The sequence below is a fragment of the Podarcis muralis genome, chromosome 3 (genome assembly GCF_964188315.1).
Source record: "Podarcis muralis chromosome 3, rPodMur119.hap1.1, whole genome shotgun sequence".
NCBI lineage: Eukaryota > Metazoa > Chordata > Lepidosauria > Squamata > Lacertidae > Podarcis > Podarcis muralis.
In genome coordinates, this window is record NC_135657.1 from 30,973,821 (window position 1) to 30,994,705 (window position 20,885).

Below are 20,885 nucleotides of genomic sequence, written 5' to 3' on the forward strand. Positions count from 1 at the left end.
ACTGGAATTGTACAATGCCATTCTATGCATGATTACTTAGAGGCAAGTGACAATACAGCGATTGTGGTGGCCACTAACTTAGGTAGCTTTAAAAAGGAGTTAAAGATATATATTCTATTAATTTGTCTATCAATAGTCACAAAGGCTATATACAGCCTGAGATTCAGAGGTGGTATACCTCTTTGTACCAATTACTGAAAAGTAACAACAGAAGAGGGTATTATCTTCTTGCATTGCTTGTGGGCTTCCTAAAGGCACCTAACTAGTCACTGTTGAAAACAAAAAGCAGGATCTGATGGATTCTTGGTCTGGTATGCATAGATTTCAGTCTAGGTAATGTAATTCAGATTTTGGAAGGAGCTACTATTTAGTCCAGTGGCAAAGAATCCTTCAGATCAGGGTTTCCCAAACTTGGGTCTCCAGCTATTTTTGGACTACATCAGGGATGATGGGAAATGTAATCCAAAAACAGCTCGAGACCCACGTTTGGGAAACACTGCTTCAGATGTTGATGGACTCAACTTCCATCAGCTCCAGCCAGCATGGCCAATAGTTAGAGATGATGGGAGTCTGAGTCCAGCAACACTATCCAACATTTCAGTCAAATAACCATTCATCAACAGGCTTCATCAATTAAGTTCTACAGAGTGCAAAAAGCAGAGACAAAGTAAAAAGGGAATGTTGACATTTTAGCAGAATTTCAGAAGACACAAAAGGAGCTACATTACGGGGAAGAACAACACATCTATCCAAGACCATTGACAAGTCTCACCATGCAAGACACTTACTGACTTTTAAGATTACAACAGACTGACTGAGATAGGTATCTCCTATTCTAAACAGGCTTTATTTCCAATACAACCCGCTCCAGGAAACTAATCACAGTATTGGTTGAACAACTGAGCAGAACATAGCCTAAAACACAAAACTGATGCAAACAGAAATACACCAAGGCATTTAGGAAATAAAGTAATGCACTAAAAATTAAAGCTTAATGACTAAGGAGTGATGTGCCAAATTTTATGCTTGTGTGTCAAACGATTCTGGAGCACAAATTTACAAACTTACTGGATCAACCTGCCATATAATAACAGTTGTATCCTTAGATCCTGTTGCTAGTTTAGTGCCGTCATTTGAGAATTTACAGAACCACACTTCATTACAGTGTTCTGTAAGTATCTGCTGTGTGTAACATGGGAACTGTTTCCTAAAAATACAAACAAAGAAAGGATTATATAGTAAAATCATAGTCATTTTACTTGAGCTAGTACATATTCCAATAAAGTATGGATTCTAGAGTAGGATTTTACAAATATACAATATGAAATTTCTTGTTGCTATAGCACCTTAGTTTTTGAAGCTGTCATGCTGGCTCCTATTTGCATAATGACTATACCAGGTATCAGTCATGAACCAAATAAACATGCAGCTAGTTGCATTCATTTAAAGAGCCTTTGGGTCAAACAGCCAATGGTGCAAAGCAAACTGGATGCAAAACTGATTAGACTTTCAAAAGCAGTTTGCAATATCACATGAGGGTCTGCTTGACACCAAACTCTTGTATATGTCTAAAAGGAGCTCTTTGGCTCATGGCATTGCAAACAGGGCCCCAACCCTGACTGGGCATTTGAATGCTAGTTAGGACTTGCTACCCAATATTTTATGGTGATTTTTAGGAATTGAGGGAAAGGATTCTTAAAAAGTAAGAACCAAGGATGTTAGGGACAAACAACAAATCCTAAATTGTTATTTATTTTTTAAAAAAATACATACTGCTGCGTCATAAAAATTTTCACAGCAGTTTACATCAATATAAAACCAAACAATAAAATCATAACAAGTTAAAAACAAGCATCAATAGGCCATTGTGTGGTGTGTGTGTGTGTGTACTCTTAATTGCCTACATAGGCCTGGAAAAATAGAAAAGTTTTCAGCAGGCATTTAAAAGTTGGAACAGAAGGGTGTCTATTGATAGGGTGTTCCACAGGGCTGAGCTCATGTCATTAAAGGCTATCATTCAGTCTGATACTGGAACCTATTATTGCAATCCTGCACATAACTAGTCTGCTTAGATCTCGGAGTTCAGTGGGATTTAACACAATAACTGTGTAGAATGGCAGTCCAAGCTACCAAATATATTGAATCCCATGCACACTTGTCTTTAAGTAAGCCCTGCTGAACTGAACAGAGCTTACTTCTGAATAGATGTGCATAGGATTGCAATTAGGACTGAAGCCAAGACCATCAGCATTAAGTTCTGAAACTGAAAAAACTGCCAGAGATTTGAAATTATTATGACTATTTTAGGATCCTTACACTTAGATTTACTGCTATATAAAGACTACTTCTCTGTTCATATTGTTAACATGTTTCTAAATTGACCAAGTACTTTCACAAACGTTCCAAACACCCCCTAACATTGCAAAAATACAACATTCTTAACAAGTCAGCTGCCTAAGAAAATTGCTCTTTAAAGCCTTCATAAGAGAATAAAAATTATTTAAAGGAATGTTGTTACATTAAAAGAGATTTCCATTCTCATTAAAATGAAGCAGTTCTCTTACCTACTGCAAACATGGTCTATCAGCAGTGATACAGAATCTAGATTATTATCTAGTTTGGTATTGTGATAGAGGCACCGGTCCCGTTGTAGTTCCACAGCCTGACGCAGTAAATTCTGCAGACGCCTTGGGGGGAGCATCACTGATGGTGGTAGGTAAGCTTCAAAAAATTAAAGAGTATTTCAGAGCAATCTTATAAGAAACAACATGTAAGAAATCTGGTATTCACATACTGGCCAGTATCAGATTTACCAGTAATTTAAGCTAAAAACTACCCATAACTTTGGGACATTAATAAAATCCTCTCACATTGACCTTAACTCAACCTTTGCTGTTGCAAAGAAGCACAAGATTGTTTAAATGCCAATAAAATTATTAAGAAAATGCTAGTTACTACAAGTCAGTTCCCAAACTCTATCACACAGTGCCATGGTATCTTATTAGGTGTCACTGATATGGAAGTAAAACACAGATAATAACAGAGTACGTTATTCTTTTATTTTATGAGACACTTAAGTCACCATTATGCAGAATTATGCTATCCTAATTACAGCTAACAATTCTTAAACCATTGCATTTCCCCCTTCATAAATTCCCCCCTTAAAAGTAGGTCTCCCCAACCTACTACCCTTCCTATGTTTTGACCTACAAATCCCATCAACCTCAGCCAGGAAGGATCCAACACATATGACGGGCACCCAGTTAGGGAAGGAAGATTTAGAGTGAAATATACTAGATAAACAGATGAGCAAACATTGTATGCCCAGTGGAAACTAAGTTTTTTCTTACTCTGGAGTTTGTCCAAAAGTCTAGATCTGGAAGTTGTGCCTTTCCCTTCCCATTCTGCTTTTGCACGCAGGTCTTCTGCATGACTACACATCAGATATCTGTTTATATATAAAAGAGAAACACATGAGATTACATATTTTGGAAATACTGACCTTCCCCAACTGCAACAGCATTTCAACCAAAAGAGCACATTTATTCTTCTTTGGAGCAAGAAAAAGAGAGATGGCCTTAGTAGAAAAGCTATTAACACCAGACTTTATGTTAAGTCTATATGGCTTAAACTTCTGCTTTCACTGTTTAATAAAGCTCTAATACATATTTTTTAAAAGGAATTTAGCATATCTAATTAAAGACGCTGCTCAAGTATGCAGTTGGTGGGAAGGAAGCAGAGCCATGAGAATTCAAAGGCATGTTCCTGAAACTGCTTTTAAAAACTGTTTGACAGGACTTCCCTTATATAGATCAATGAAAAAATCCCACGGAGTTCAACTTCCAGCACCAATCAGTAACTGATCAGTTCAGATGTTCTGTCTACACAACTGATCAGTCTGTGTTCTGGTACACACATTTTCCCCTTGAATCCCCTTGAGAAATGTCAGGATGTGAAGATAAAAGCACATTAAAATCTCAGAATGCAAATGATTAAAGATTTTTACTAAGTAAAAATACAATTCTATTTAATAAGAATATATTAATTTCACATTTAATTTAGAAATGATGTGAGAGTTCTGAAAGGAGGCATCCAGGAAGTTCTTCTTTCTATAGGAGTTTTCCCAGGTGGATGTTTACTTTAATAAAGACTAGTAGAACCTGCAACAAAACACTGCAGTGCTGAATACTCCTATCTCCTATTCACAGTTCCTGACATGCTCCCCATCCCGCCCCAATTTTCTGTTTCTTTCACCTCATCAATTAGCATTCTGTGCAGACTGAGCATGCTCAGTCCTCAGAGAGCTGTTTGAGGGTTTCACCTTTCCTTTAGAGAAAATAAGTTTCTCTGACACTTCTGCAAATATGGACGTTCCTCTCAGCCTCTTGTATGTGGGTTATGCCATTTCGGTTATGCAAGGATCAATGCTTGGATAATAAGTTTACTATTGAGATATATTCAATAATGTAGAATCATATCCTTTTGGCATGCCTCTGCTTCAGGAATCCCAGAAAACACTAGCACTGGTGTAAAACTGGCAGTAGGATCCTATGCAATTCAAGTCAAAAGTTATTTAGTTCAATGGGATTTACTCTTGAGTAAACATGTGATTGCAACACTAAGTACTTACCCACTGAGAATGTGAATGCGCTCTGTGTTGTATTTCAGTGGTGTCAACTCACAACGCAGAACTTGAAGTGCCTCCAGAACCTTACCATCCTCAAGATACTCTAGGTACTTTTGCTGCAGCAGCAAAAACTTCATCCTCTGACATGACAGAAAGCAGCAGGTCAGGTGGGGAGAAAAGGATGACTGAAATTTCAGAAAACATTTGAGCCTAAACAAGGGAGTATACACCATTCCCATTTGCCTTTTCAATACATTTGCTCTCATGACATAGGAATGCTTTGAACAGCCTTTTAGCATTTGCAAGACACACTGATTTGTGCTGTTTATTGTAAGTCATCAAGCTGCAAGAATACACACTTGATGGAACCCCAGATTATCTTCTCAATCTTCCTCCAGTTTCCTATACCAAGTACCCATACTCTCAAACAATCCTATTAAGCTAGGGATGGGAATCCCGGCCCCTGATTATCACTCTAGGTACAATGACACTACAGAACACCAGCCCAGTAGGGATCTGCTCAGAACCTGGATTTATACAGAGCATGTAGGACCTCCAAATATATTATATGCAAAAGCAAACATTGCTTGTCTGCAAAACAAAACATAGACCAGGCTTAACTTGATGTATATATTTTGGTCTTCATGGAAAGCAAAGATTATCTACTCTCTACATTCAAAACTCACTTAGCAGGCATGTCCATGGAAAATATATGCACCTTCAGCGGCAATATATTTTAAAAATTGGACCTCTCATTGATAGCCATGACCAACATAACAAATTCATGAATTTAAGGTAAGGGGGAAGAAAGGAGAAAAATATTTGGCACAGATTATCAAAAGCTCAAGTGGCAGTAGTATATTATTTGTAGCATGGAATGGCAATGTATTGTGTCTGTCTCTCACCTGGTAGCAAGCAATGCCCTCCCCCATGCCCCAAAAAAGTCTCAGCTCAGAAGAACTGCTGAATTATACTTTTGACCCAGGGGCAAGGAATGGGGAACATGAGGCGTGAGGGACAAAGGAGTTTATTCTGTTACGTATACTTAGGCTTTGATACCAGTAGTGATAAGCATCGATTTTTGAATATCTGTTTGTTTTAAGTTATTGGAAACAATTCCTTACGAACAGTTTCTTGTTCTTTTTATTCAAACTTCCATTATTTAAAGAAATTTATGCATCATTTGATTGTAAGAAAATCTCTAAGTGGTTTACAAAAACATATACAATGAAACATCAAAATAGAAAACAGTTAGGAACAGGTATTTTAAAACATTCAGAAGATTATAAAAATCAATAGTAGTTTGAAAAAGATGTAACTTCTACATGTCTGGATGGGCCTGCCTAAACAAGAATTTATTTTTTAAGCAGGCGCCAAAAAGACTATAATGAAGGTGTCTGCCTGATGTCAATAGAGAGGGAACTCCAAATGGTAAGTGCTATCATACTAAATGATCATTTTTTTCTAAGTGTGGAATCAGTATTATATGGCACCAGTTAACACTGCCAGTTCTGCAGATTGAAGAGATAAGAGTGCATATATGGGTTAGGCAAGTAGACTGGTCCCAAACTGTTAAGGGATTGTTAAGGGAATATACTAATGGTAATGCTTTGAAGTTGACCTAGTAGCTGGATCAAGAACCACTCCCAAACTGCATACCTGTTCCTTCAGAGGAGTGCATTCCCATTTAAGTTGCGTTGGTTCCCCCTGTGAGAAAAGTGACGTAACAAATATAATACATTTTCCGGACATGGGACCTACTCACTCACATTGTCTGTCTTACAAGGATACAAGCTCAGCATATTTTTTGTCATCTATACCACCATTGCATCCAGGCACAGCCTCTCTTGATTCAGATGTTATGGAGAAACAGAGCCAGGTATCATCAGTGCAATGAAAAGCACCTTGCCCTCAAACTTCTGACCGCTCCCAGCAGCTTCATCTATCTATCTATCTATCTATCTATCTATCTATCTATCTATCTATCTATTAGTGTGCCTGGGGATCAAAAAGCATTCTCCCAGTACTACTCTCTGGACCTGGTCCCATAGGTTAGACCAGAATCACTGTGACACAGTGCCCCTGATTCCCAATCCATAGAGCTGGTCCATGAGGATATCATAATCAATGGTACTGAAAGCCATGGAGAAATCAAGAAACAGCAAGATTGCACCTAGACTGAAACGAATTTAAATAATCTCCATCATCCAAGAATGCTTGCAGCTGCCCCACCACAACTCTTGCTACTACATTCCCCAAGAAAGGGTTATTTGCAACTGGTTGATAGTTTTTCCAGTCCAAGGGATCCAGGGCTGGTTCCTTTAGGAGAGGCTGTACCACTGCCTCTTTTAAGGCAAAAGGCAACACTTCCTTATATGCAACAAAGTATTAACCATGCTCTAGACCCAAGCAGTCAAACTTCCTCTACTAGGTTTAATAAGCCAGGTGGGACAGGGGTCAAAAAGGCACAGGGGTCAGGCGTATAGCTGCAAGCACTTTATCCATGTCATCTGACTGCATAAGCTGAAACCAATCCCACAACACATCACTGACAGTGCTACTGGATACTTCATTTGGAACTGCAATAACTGCAAAGTCAAGGTCACTCTGAAGTTGAGCGACTTTATCCTCAAAATGTGCAGCTAGTTGTTCAAAGTAGGTCCGAGAATGATCCTGTTAACCACCCGTTTTATCTCGTTATTTCATAGCAAGGCCAGGGCTCCAACAGGATCACCAGCTTTCTCTGCTGGAAGCCATCAACTTCCATCCATCTCTAAGGGAGGGCCATCCAAATGGGCCCAACACCCTAACAGAGGAATTTGCTGCTACTATTCCAAGTTTCATCATTAGCTGGTGAAATGCATTGCAAGAGAGTGCACTGCTCCCCACTATCTTTGAGTCTATAGACCGCAATAAAGCTGTATGTGATAAACAAACTATCTCCAGTTCAGCCCTCATATCACGTGGGGTAAAGACTACATCAAGGGTGTGCCTTTTCCAATGAGTTTGACTAATGAGTATTTGAAACAGCTCCATGGTTGTCATGAAGGCCTTGAAGTTCTGAGCCAGTCCAACTGCAGCCTCTGAATGGATACTAAAGTTATGCAGGACTATTGTCCTGCAGTCTACCAACACCATCATACCACAGACCACCTTGTTTTGGGATGCCACTGGGTAACACACCAGTTGATAGACCAGCAACATCCCCAGTCTGTCTCTCTGGCCCAGGGGTAGGCAACCTAAGGCCCGAGGGCTGGATGTGGCCCAATCGCCTTCTCAATCCGGCCCGGGGACAGTCAGGGAATCAGCATGTTTTTACATGAGTAGAATGTGTGCTTTTATTTAAAATGCATCTCTGGGTTATTTGTGGGGCATAGGAATTTGTTCATTCCCCCCCCCCTTCAAAATACAGTCAAGCCCCCCACAAGGTCTGAGGGACAGTGGACCGGCCCAAGGCTGAAAAAGGTTACTGACCCCTGCTCTGGCCCAACACTAAGTACATACACTTTAAGCCTATCTCAAGATAAAGATGTCTTCTGGTAAAGGAAATCGTGCTTCTATGAACAATAGCAACACCTTCCTCAATCCTCAGGTCTATCGTGGTGCTGTACTGAGTACCCAGGTAGCCATAGCTGAGTTGAATGGAGGAGTTGTTGGCCATGACCCAAGTCTTGGTAATGCATGCCAAGTCATCCCTTGATCATCCATGATCAAGTTGTGGATGAACATGGCCTTATTAGTGATGGACCTGGCATACAATAACAGCACCACCACACCAGAGGGCTCTACAAACCAAACTCCTAGGTCTCCATCCCAGAATGTGGTTAGCCACTCCACTACAACTATACCTTCCCCTGCCAAACACTATTTCTGAAATTGGGACAATATCTTTGTAATTCCCTATTACCTCCCCCCCCAACACCTTCTAGCACTACCATCCAATATCACACTATACAGCTTTGAGGTTAGGGCCACAGGTAATAAACAAAGGCCCAGCTGTAGGCATATTCTACTGTTAAGTGAAAGACAGTAACTTCACCACCTCTCTCTTTGGATCTCAGGGGGAACCCACCAAGCCAAACCTCCACTCTCCCAGGCTCTCACCCTGGGTAATGGTCACATGCCTGTCTCCCACAGTGCATGGCCTACAATTTCATATCCTGATTGACAGGAGATACCCCCTCCCCTCAGTGATAACCTAAAGGGGAGAGAGATTCCTTTTTATGTCAACCCATTTGGGGACAACCGCACCACATGTGGCAAGAATCTGCTGCAATAAGGCAGGCTAAGAACCATAAAGAAGGCTGATCGCCGAAGAATTGATGCTTTTGAATTATGGTGCTGGAGGAGACTCTTGAGAGTCCCATGGACTGCAAGAAGATCAAACACATCCATTCTTAAGGAAATCAGCCCTGAGTGCTTCCTGGAAGGACAGATCGTGAAGCTGAGGCTCCAATACTTTGGCCACCTCATGAGAAGAGAAGACTCCCTGGAAAAGACCCTGATGCTGGGAAAGATTGAGGACAGAAGGAGAAGGGGATGACAGAGGACGAGATGGTTGGATGGTGTTCTCGAAGCCACAAACATGAGTCTGACCAAACGGCGGGAGGCAGTGGAAGACAGGAGTGCCTGGCGTGCTCTGGTCCATGGGGTCACGAAGAGTCGGACACGACTAAACAACAACAACAAAGAACCACACCCTAGCTGAATGCACTCAGCCAGCAATCAAGCAGTACTACTCATTGCAATCAGTACAAACACTCTCTTACCTGCAGGCAGATATGTAACAGGACAAACAAACTGATGCAGGCAAAACTCCCCCTCCCTCTCTCTGTCTTGCTGTCTGGGAGAAAAACCAGAAAGGGCCAGCCAGTCCCTCTTTGCTTAGTCTTCCTGTAGGTCTGCTCCCCGATAGTAGTAGTAGTAGTAGTAGTAGTAGTAGTAGTAATAATAATAATAATAATAATAATAATAATAATAATAATAATAATAATTTATTTCTACCTTGCGCATCTGGATGGGTTTCCCCAGCCACTCTGGGTGGCTTCCAACAAAAGATTAAAAATACATTAAAACATCAGTCATTAAAAACTTCCCTAACAGGGCTGCCTTCAGATTGTCAAGCAATTGTGACATACTCACAGGAAGATTACATGCTTATTTTTATGATATAAAGGAATATCAGTATTTCAATAATTTAATAAAACAAAGCAGAATTTAGCTATTAACCCAACAATGTAATTTGCTATTATTCTTTCTATTTACAAAGCCACCAATTGTATCCTACTAGCAACTAATTATTTTTAAAGTGAAATAGTGACATCAGTTTTTACTTCAAACCTGCAAGAATCACAATGTCCCCAGATTAAAGACAATTGCATATTTGATCAATGCTAACTAATGTCATCCTTACTTTGGCAGCCCATAACTTATGATCATTTGCCTTTCAACTCCCACATTGTTTACACTATGGCCCTTGATGATGAAACTGCAGAACTTTATGCAAGAGTTTTGTTTAGTTCCTGAATCAGTAAAAACAAAAAGGCTCCACCTTACATACTTTGTTCTGTGTTAACATCACCAGATACATAACCTTTACATTAAAAACAAAACATCCCACTGTTTGCTTTATGTCTTATGTGTATCACAGTGAGAAAAACACAGAATCAGTTTATTCTAAAGACAGAAGGGTTCCTTCTGTTCATGGAACAGCTGGTGATATAAAGAGTTAAACTTCTCATGTACAAGTTAAACCATGTATGGGCATTTAGGCAAACATACATATGCCGTATTGCTGAAAATCAAACATATCACACCTTTAAAATGAAAGGGAACACCCACTTCAAGAACCACCATCATGCAGGCTCTCAAACTCCAAACCACTTCCTTCCTTAAAACTGAACTAATTATTTCAGTCACATGGACAAAAATAAGGATATACTCTGAATCAGGACCCATAGCATCAGATCCTATTTCAATGTCAAAGCTCAGTCTTGGAAATGTAAATACCCACAGAGCATATACACAAATAACCAGCCTCCTTATGTCTGGTATCAAGAAGAGTATCTTTCATGTTTAGTAAAGGGACCCCTGACCATTAGGTCCAGTCGTGACTGACTCTGGGATTGCGGCGCTCAACTCGCTTCACTGGCCAAGGGAGCCGGCGCACAGCCTCCGGGTTGTGTGGCCAGCATGACAAAACCGCTTCTGGCAAACCAGAGCAGCGCACAGAAACTCCGTTCACCTTCCCGCCAGAGCGGTACCTATTTATCTACTTGCACTTTGATGTGCTTTCAAACTGCTAGGTTAGCAGGAGCAGGGACCAAGCAACAGGCGCTCACCCCGCCGCGGGGATTCGAACCGCCAACCTTCTGATCGGCAAGTCCTAGGCTCAGTGGTTTAACGCACAGCGCCACCCGCGTCCCTTCTTTCATGTTTAGAGGTGTCTAAGTATGACAACCAGACAGGTTTGACACCCCATTTTAGAATATTCACTAAAAATGTCCCCTTCAACAGCCCAGGCTTGCTTTCTACCACTGATAAATCACAGGCAGGCTTGGTGTGTGTGTGTGTGTGTGTGTGTGTGTGTGAGTGAGAGAGAGAGAGAGCGCACACACACACAATGCACCTCCCTTTACCTTACACCCAGTTTCCTACCATCCTTTTATAATATTGAAGTAATTTTTCAAGATACTATTCCTGCCTCCATAAAGTCAAACTCAATCCAAGCAGATATCCTTTCCTTTAAGATACTCACTGAAATGTGTTAATATCTAATTTTTGCACACCCCTAGCATTTCAGAACACCACGAAAGAGACAACAGATTGTGGACTGCTGTTCTGTGCTGTTTTGTTATCTTGTCATTGCTTGTTCTGTGGTTTTATTTTATGATTTCAATGTAACCAGTACTTGTTTTGAGTGTGACTTTTTTTTACTAAATAAACTACAGAAGAAAGGGAAGGAAATGGAGGAATGTCACAATTAAAACAAGTACAAAGTAAACAGGGGAGGAATGTGCAATTATTGCAGTGACATGTACAAATGATCTCATTTATCAAGGTGGAAATGGGGGCGCAGCAGCACAACACAAGGGAGCAAAGTCCAAGACTGAGACAAGGCCTGATATGCCATTCAAACTCAAGACAGCAGAGGGTGCAATGGGGAGGGGGGAGAAAGTCACAAAATAAGGAAGGCTTAAAATAGTATAGGCTGCTAGGATTCTAACCACAAAGCTTGAAGTTAGAGAATACATAGACAAATGAAGTGCAGGAGGTATGATAGAATTCTTTTTTAAAAAGGAAAAGAAATAAAACTGATTAGAAGGAAAGATTTTATATGCAAAAGTAAGGCATCTTAACACTGATAATTGCTAAAAATTACACCCATAACCCTCTTGTATGAAAGAGAACAAATCAAAAGTCAGTTTTAACACAAAAGCCATATGCAATGGATTTTATCATTGTACAAGCTATGAACTATGAATATTTTTAGATTAATTAGAGTTGCAGCATTTATTGTTTAAATCAGTAGGAGAAATTGACAGGCAGATTTTTATACACTAAAAAGTGTCCTGGTTAGCATTTTTTTAAAAATCTGATTTTTAATTTTTTAAAAAAATATTATTGCTACATAAAATGTGTGCATCGCCTTAAAAAAAATGCACCTGCTTTAGAACTATTGTGTTTTTTTCTCATATGCAGATTTAATTAATTGCTCAATCAACACTTAAAATTAACTAAGATTTCTTTAATGAGATCACAGCTGTAGCACCAGCAAAGGTCTAGTATAGTTTGCTTCCCAACACATGGAAACAACATTGCACTCCCTAGCTACTGGAAGTCCTTATTTTAAAAAAAAATCCAGATACCTGATCTGCCATTGAATGTTTTTGCTTCGTATCCTTGCATGTCCTGAGAGTAAGCCAAACAGAAATCTTTTAATTTCACTATTGATCTCCTGTCTCTGGGCAGTAATAAATTCTGGACCATGTGTACTGGCTCCAAATACATTCCCAGGACCAATATAAAAGGTTGGCTTTAACCTTCAAAGCCTTACACTGCTTGAGATCCCACTACTTTACTGAACATCTCACCTCATATGAGCTACCCAGACTCAGAGGTCAGCTTCAGAGGCCTTTCTCAGAGTGCACCTTCCCATAGACATTCAGAGAGTGGCAAGTGCTAACCCCCCAAAGAGACAAACCAGGTGCCAACATTATCACCTTTTATTCTAAATATTTGATTCTTAACAAATATTGCCATTATTGAAAAGGAATTATTTAGTACATGTTTTTGAAGGTGGGGCTTTTATCACTGTACTGAAAACCATCATATGCTCATTTACACTGTTTTAGTTTATTACTTTGTTTATTGTTTATGTATTTTTGAATTGTATTATTTCTTCTTCTCCTTAAGACTTTTTGTACAAGGCAAGGAATCATTAATATTCCAGTAGTGAAAAAGTCATGGCAATTATGCAAACAGAAGTTTTGAATTTGGCTTTGTGTTTAGTTACAAACATATGTATAAAGCAAGCCATTTGTGTGTATGTCAAGTCAGGAAATACAGTGGATGCTTGGGTTGCGAACGTGATCTGTGCGGGATGCACGTTCGCAACCCGCAGCGGTGCGTCTGCACACACGTGGGTTGCGATTCGGCGTGTCTGCGCATGTGGTACTTCCAGGTTTTGGCGGGTTTGTAACCCAAAAAAAGCAACCTGAAGTTCTGTAACCCGAGGTATGACTGTATCTGAATTTCTATGAGGAAAAAGAAACTTGATTTCATTATATAAATTCAAATTCATCAGCTGACTCATGGAAAGGCCTCGTATGGTTGCATTCCAAAGGGACAGCCAGTGGCTAATGTCATCACACAGCTCACTCTACAACTCCCTACCTCTGACTGACTCCTGTGTGAGTTGAAGGGCATTTGTTCTGGTTCTTCAAACCGGAACGATACAGTTGTCACTAACTGTATCCTCTCCCCCATTTCCTTTGCTGGCAGAAAGAGCTCCGCCCTTCATTCCAGAACAGTAGAGTCTCTCTTCAAAAATTAAACATCCTTGAGGTCCAACCTGGTTAAAATGATTCCAGATACACAATGTACATGCACTTGTGTGAATTCAGAAGTGATTATTCAAAATTGAATACAGGCGCCCTTCCATTTACACATGATCAACTCACACACAACTGCATCATAGACAAACAGCACTGGGAAATAAATAAATAATCTGATTCAAACCTGGAAATGGTGGGAGAGAGATGGAAAGTCCTCGTGGCTCGCAAGGAGACCCTCCCTGGAGCCTAGTGCAGGACATCAATGAGGGCAGAGGAAGCCTCGAAGAGACTGGAAATGCAGCAGGGCTTTGTTTAGGCTCCTCAGGCTCCCCTTCTGACAGCTGATGTGTGCAGTAGTGCAGCAGCCGCCTTTCCATGCATCCTTCAGATGGCCCCAGAGATACAGTACAGTCATACCTCAGGTTGAATGTGCTTCAGGTTGAGCGCTTTCGGGTTGTGCTCCACTGCAACCCAGAAGTAACGGAGTGCATTACTTCCGGGTTTCACCGCTCGCGCATGCGCAGACGCTCAAAATGACATCACGTGCATGCACGGAAGCGGCAAAACGCAACCCGCGCACGCATGCACACTGTCATGTCTTACGTTCCATTCAGAATGCGAACCGGGCTCCGGAACGGATCCCGTTCACATCTCGAGGTACCACTGTATTTTCCTGGGATTTTATTTCAAATAGTTTAGTTACAGATTTACAGGTATCTCTCCCCACACCATCTACAGAAATATGATTCCCATTCCAGACTGGGTATTATTTAATATGGTTATGTTTTATTTGCCCTGCCTTTAGTTAGATATATTACTGAATTCTGTAAATTGCCTGTGGTTCCCCAATAATTGAGAAACTAATAATTTTTAAAAGATGGATACATATCAACCATTTTTTAAAGCCTTGTGTACACTGAATAGCGTGCTGTCAGGGCCTAAAGATGCCTATAGGTTCCCAGGGAATTTTTAAAACTTGTTCTGTAAGCATAAATCAGAAAGAAGTATGTGCCAAAATGGTATGCATACTTTTAAAATTATCTATTGGCAATTACAACTTTAGTCTCTAAAAAGAAGAAAAAGAAGAAGAGTTTGGATTTGATACCCCACCTTTCACTCCCTTCAAGGAGTCTCAAAGCGGCTAACATTCTCCTTTCCCTTCCTCCCCCACAACAAACACTCTGTGAGGTGAGTGGGGCTGAGAGACTTCAAAGAAGTGTAACTGGCCCAAGGTCACCCAGCAGCTGCATGTGGAGGAGTGGAGACGCGGACCCGGTTCCCCAGATTACGAGACTACCGCTCTTAACCACTATACCACACTTCAGCCTGTGAATAGTTACACAGAATAATAGAATTACAGAGTTGGAAGGGACTCTAGGGGTCATCTACTCCAACCCCCTGCAATGCAGGAATCTCAACTAAAGCACCCATGACGAAGTGTCAAATCAAGGTTGAAACAAATGAAATGCAAACAAGGACAACACAGCCCCCCTTTAGTCCACATGTGCTAACTAACCTTCTACAGCAGGGATAGCCAATGCGGTGCTCTCCAGATGTTATTAGAGGCCATCAGGTCATAATAGCATGGTCAATCGTCAGTGAATGGAGACTGCAATACACCAGTATCTAAAGGGTACCATGTTGACCCTCAAGATGTTACCCTTTCTAGAATAAGGAATTTTAAAATGTAGGCTTTATCCCACTGCACACAGAAAGCCTGTTTTTCAAAATTAAGACAAAAACCTCCCATATCCAAAGCTCAACTTCAAAACAGGAATACAAAACTCAAACTCTCATGAAGATTTCAGCAATAAAACAGAAATTGGTGCTCTTATTGCAGGCCCTCAAATAACAATAACCTGGAGGAAGTGGAAACAGCTAATAATATTCCCATTTCAAAATCTGATGGCAGGTGAGGTATGAGAGTGCATGCCTCCCCAATATCCATTATAATTATAGCCATTCATCAAGGAAGTAAAAAGTCTGGAAAGAATGAGGGTAATCCAACCTAATATGCCACTGCATTTGGAGGCACACCCATTACAGAATCTCTCCCAATACTGTCACCATGCACAGGAAGCAGCATATGTCAAGGGTCAGAAACCTGTGGCTGTCCCAATGACCTCTCTTCTAGTGCAGTTCACTTCACTTCACACTCAAAGACTATAGAACATGAAGAACAGCCGCTACAATAATGTGTAAATGAGCAAGCAGAACAGGACTTTTGTCGCCACCTAAATTTGGCTTGGAACTAGTCTCCTACATCCCTGAAACACACTACACCCCGGAATACACTTGGAGACTGTTCAGCATTGATTACAAGTTTATTAGTTTTATACACAATAAAGCACAATAAAGCACAATGTCTTTCAGAAGAAATTATTTAATTTACGATAATTATTAAATTATATCTGAAAGATTATTAATGGTGGAGTGGAATAGAATTAAGATATTATCAATATTGTATCAGTAACATCTTAATATAAGAATGATGCATTTTCTATTTTGTTATTGCAATCCAATTAATAGACTTGTATCAAAGTAGTATAACTGAATATCCAGATCAGGCATTTACCCATGAGGTGGCTTTGGGCAAGTAGTAGTTATCCATGTTAAATCCACAGATAGCAATGATCAACCTCAGGGGCATATATGCTAAATAATATACGATACTTAATACAACACTGAAAATGATGAACACAGATGGCTAGTTTAGCCCTTTTCTGCCATGCCATATCCATCAAGTAGCATCCAAGTAAGTCATACTCAAAATAGACCCGTTAGTCTGAGTCAATAATTTCAATGGTCTACTTATTGGATTAATCCTGTTTCCAACAGCAATATAGGATTTAAAACAAAATATTAAAATAACTATTCAGAGAAACAGAGGAAGTTATTAAATTTCTTTCAGATAATATTTTCTATCACTAGAAGATGTACTGGGGCATATATATAGGTGACTGTATATGGAACCATGATCATCCTAGCTGATTCTAGATTCTTAATCCATGTATTGCCCTCTCTGCAGTCTTGCTTTTCAAAGTCATTTGTTGAACAAGTGGTCACTCAGCTAATCCAAAAAGACAAATGGAAAGAGCTATCATTTTTTCTGGAGTCTCTCCCAATCCACCATTCAGCCTGGGTATGACAAACACTAGAGTGAATGATAAGCACTGCTTTGCTTAGAGATCAAGAGGAGAAATGGAACCCCATCAATCTTGTTAGTCCTTTCTGTAGCCTTTGATACCAAGTGATCACTGCTGACATGACTATGGGGTCTGATTAGTGCTGTGATGCTGCTCAAGTGTTCCATTTTCTTTTTGTTTTTATAAGAACATGTAAGAAGGTGAAAGAAATATTAGTTATCCTATCCCCTTAGAAGTTTTCCAAGTGGCCTCCTGCAAGGTAACTGGGCAAATTGATTTGAATACACGATGTCACGGGTTATAAACATGAGCCAACTCATGGGCACCCAACTCAAATCCTGCAATCTTATTGCTCTGTTGGCCATGACTGAAACAATATATATATATATATATATATATATATATATATACACACACACACACACACACACACACACACACACACATAAATATATACACACAAGGTAGTATATATCTGAATACCAGATACTTTGAATGATTAGCAGGAGGAGGACTGTTGTATAGTGGTACCTCGGGTTACATACGCTTCAGGTTACATACGCTTCATGTTACAGACTCCGCTTATCCAGAAATAGTACCTCGGGTTAAGAACTTTGCTTCAGGATGAGAACAGAAATCACACAGTGGCAGCAGGAGGCCCCATTAGCTAAAGTGTTGCTTCAGGTTAAGAACAGTTTCAGGTTAAGAACGGACCTCCGGAACAAATTAAGTTCTTAACCCGAGGTACCACTGTATTCATGTCTATTAGACTGTCCAGGGAATTCTGGCTGGCAACTGCTAGAAATAGGATGTTGGCCTGATTACCTGCTCTGGGATGGCTCTCTTCATGAGATGTTAGCAAGCCAAATGATAAAGAATCTACACAAAGCTATAATGACCACCGTTGGCAGATAGTACAAAAGAGGCGGTGTGGAGAAGAAGGAGACACACACTTCACTGACAACAATTCAGTCTCCCTTGGTCACTTAAGTCTACAGCCTGGATAGCTCTTAGAATTTTAAACTGTAACCTGCCTAGGGGCCTACTAGTGAAGGGAGGTAATAAATATTATTAATAATAATATCTATGTTGGCCTTTAGAGCTCCAACAAATGTACCTGTATGTTTGAACTCCATTGTATTTATAATACATTCACACATTTTTGGCATCAACCTAAAAAGTGGAACATATGAAGTAAATCCTAGTAACTTCTGGCAGAATTTACTAAACATTTAAGGCTGCTGTCCTACATGCACTTACTCTGAGAAAGTTCTATTGAACTCAACAGGACTTATTTCTAAGGAACCACCCACAGAATCAGGCTGCAGAGCCCTAAGCAGCTTGACCCAAAATAACTGCAATATAAATTTTTCCCAATCTCACGTGAGATTATTAGCTTGAAAGGTCAACAGCAACACAAGCTATTAATCATAATGATACCTTTTTGTTTATTATCAGATTTGTTCGTATATACAGGGGATTTCTCTGTAATTGCTCTAATTTAGGATTCCTTTCCTGAAGATCTACTATCGCCTAGCCCTAAACATCTTTTGAAAGTATTGTGAGTGTATACATGTAGCACATATGCATGTGTGCGTACACACACACACACACACAGGCTCTTATGCTAACTTTGCTTGCAGGAGGAGTTAGTACTTCATCATTCATTTTTCTTTTATATTTTGCAAATATATAATCTACAGTCTTCTAGATGAGGTGTGTACAAATTTAATATAGGAGAGAAAAAAATACAGCTCCTAAATACTACTTTTAAAATAAAGTTTGCTATACATCTTCCCATATTAATTCTTATTTTGGTTCACCAGCAATTATATAGCAGGACTGTTCAAAGAAAGGTCCAGCTTGAAAACACATTCCAAATTCATAGATTCTTTTATCAATGTTTGGAGGTACCTGGAGCATCTCTCCCATTTGTAAGTTATATGCTTCTCATAGTTATTTCATATTTCAATTTATTGTGAAGGCTTAGCTGTCAGAACAAATAAGCAACACAGAAGTTGTATACAAAAGGAAAAGTGATGGCACAATGTAAAATCAAAATGTGCCATCATGAAAGCAATATATTAGATATTATCAAAAAAAAAACACCATAACGTTGTCCAACTGCAGCATTTGCTAAAACAGCTACTTTAGCAGTTTCACCCCTGTTGCCTGCATCTAGCAGATACAGTGGTGCCTCGCAAGACGAAATTAATTCGTTCCGCAAGTCTCTTCGTCTTGCGGTTTTTTCGTCTTGCGATGCACGGTTTCCCATAGGAATGCATTGAAAATCAATTAATGCGTTCCTAGGGAAACCGCCTTCAGACCAGGTCCGGGGACAGTCTGTCCCCGGACCTCTTCTGAAGGCTGGGGGGGGGGGAACAAGGGCTTTTCTTCCCACCCCCAGCATTTTAAAAAACCCCGGGACAGCGGAGGACTTCTCCGCTGTCCGAGGCGATTTAAAAGCCCCTGGGAAGGCAGGCAGGGGGGACAAAGACTTTCGCCCCCCGCCCGCCTTCAGAAGGTGTTCCCGCCCCCGCCCCGCTTCGGAACAGCTTTCCGAAGTGGGGCGGCTGGGGCAGATGTCCCCGCCCCCCCTCCCCGCTTCGGAACAGCTTTCCGAAGTGGGGCGGCTGGGGCAGATGTCCCCGCCCCCCCTCCCCGCTTCGGAACAGCTTTCCGAAGTGGGGCGGCTGGGGCAGATGTCCCCGCCCCCCCTCCCCACTTCGGAACAGCTTTCCGAAGTGGGGCGGCTGGGGCAGATGTCCCCGCCCCCCCTCCCCACTTCGGAACAGCTTTCCGAAGTGGGGCGGCTGGGGCAGGTGTCCCCGCCCCCCCTCCCCACTTCGGAACAGCTTTCCGAAGTGGGGCGGCTGGGGCAGGTGTCCCCGCCCCCCCTCCCCACTTCGGAACAGCTTTCCGAAGTGGGGCGGCTGGGGCAGGTGTCCCCGCCCCCCCTCCCCACTTCGGAACAGCTTTCCGAAGTGGGGCGGCTGGGGCAGGTGTCCCCGCCCCCCCTCCCCACTTCGGAACAGCTTTCCGAAGTGGGGCGGCTGGGGCAGATGTCCCCGCCCCCCCTCCCCACTTCGGAACAGCTTTCCGAAGTCGGGCGGCTGGGGCAGATGTCCCCGCCCCCCCTCCCCGCTTCGGAACAGCTTTCCGAAGTGGGGCGGCTGGGGCAGATGTCCCCGCCCCCCCTCCCCGCTTCGGAACAGCTTTCCGAAGTGGGGCGGCTGGGGCAGATGTCCCCGCCCCCCCTCCCCGCTTCGGAACAGCTTTCCGAAGTGGGGCGGCGGGGGCAGATGTCCCCGCCCCCCCTCCCCGCTTCGGAACAGCTTTCCGAAGTGGGGCGGCTGGGGCAGATGTCCCCGCCCCCCCTCCCCGCTTCGGAACAGCTTTCCGAAGTGGGGCGGCTGGGGCAGATGTCCCCGCCCCCCCCTCCCCGCTTCGGAACAGCTTTCCGAAGTGGGGCGGCTGGGGCAGGTGTCCCCACCCCCCCCTTCGGAACAGCGTTTTAAAATGCTGGGGGTCGGGAGCGAAGCGCTGCCGACCCCCAGCATTTTAAAATCTCCCCGTGTCCCGGGAAGGTTTTAAAATGCTGGGGGTCGGGAGCGAAGCGTTCGCTGCCGACCCCCAGCATTTTAAAATCTCCCCGTGTCCCGGGAAGGTTTTAAAATGCTGGGGGTCGGGAGCGAAGCGTTCGCTGCCGACCCCCAGCATTTTAAAATCTCCCCGTGTCCCGGGAAGGTTTTAAAATGCTGGGGGTCGGGAGCGAAGCGTTCGCTGCCGACCCCCAGCATTTTAAAATCTCCCCGGGACACGGGGAGATTTTAAAATGCAGGGGGTCGGCAGCGCTTCGCTCCCGACCCCCAGCATTTTAAAACCTCCCCGGGACACGGGGAGATTTTAAAATGCTGGGGGTCGGCAGCGCTTCGCTCCCGACCCCCAGCATTTTAAAACCTCCCCGGGACACGGGGAGATTTTAAAATGCAGGGGGTCGGCAGCGCTTCGCTCCCGACCCCCAGCATTTTAAAACCTCCCCGGGACACGGGGAGA

At 42.1% G+C, this 20,885-nt stretch overlaps 1 protein-coding gene across 5 annotated transcripts in view; it reads right to left on the reverse strand.

Moving 5' to 3' along the window:
- Positions 1-20,885, reverse strand: part of WDR26 (WD repeat domain 26) — a 35,819-nt gene that overhangs the window by 9,588 nt on the left and 5,346 nt on the right. For 2 of the 5 annotated variants that reach the window (XM_077925613.1, XM_077925614.1), the window contains exons 4-8: positions 6,287-6,334; positions 4,631-4,812; positions 3,351-3,448; positions 2,565-2,721; positions 1,069-1,207 (exon numbers count right to left, since the gene is read on the reverse strand). In XM_077925613.1, coding sequence (XP_077781739.1) covers positions 1,069-1,207; positions 2,565-2,721; positions 3,351-3,448; positions 4,631-4,812; positions 6,287-6,334 — 624 coding nt within the window. The remainder of the gene's footprint in view (positions 1-1,068; positions 1,208-2,564; positions 2,722-3,350; positions 3,449-4,630; positions 4,813-6,286; positions 6,335-20,885) is intronic. The other 3 variants (XM_028724538.2, XM_028724540.2, XM_028724539.2) reach the window with 3 other exon arrangements.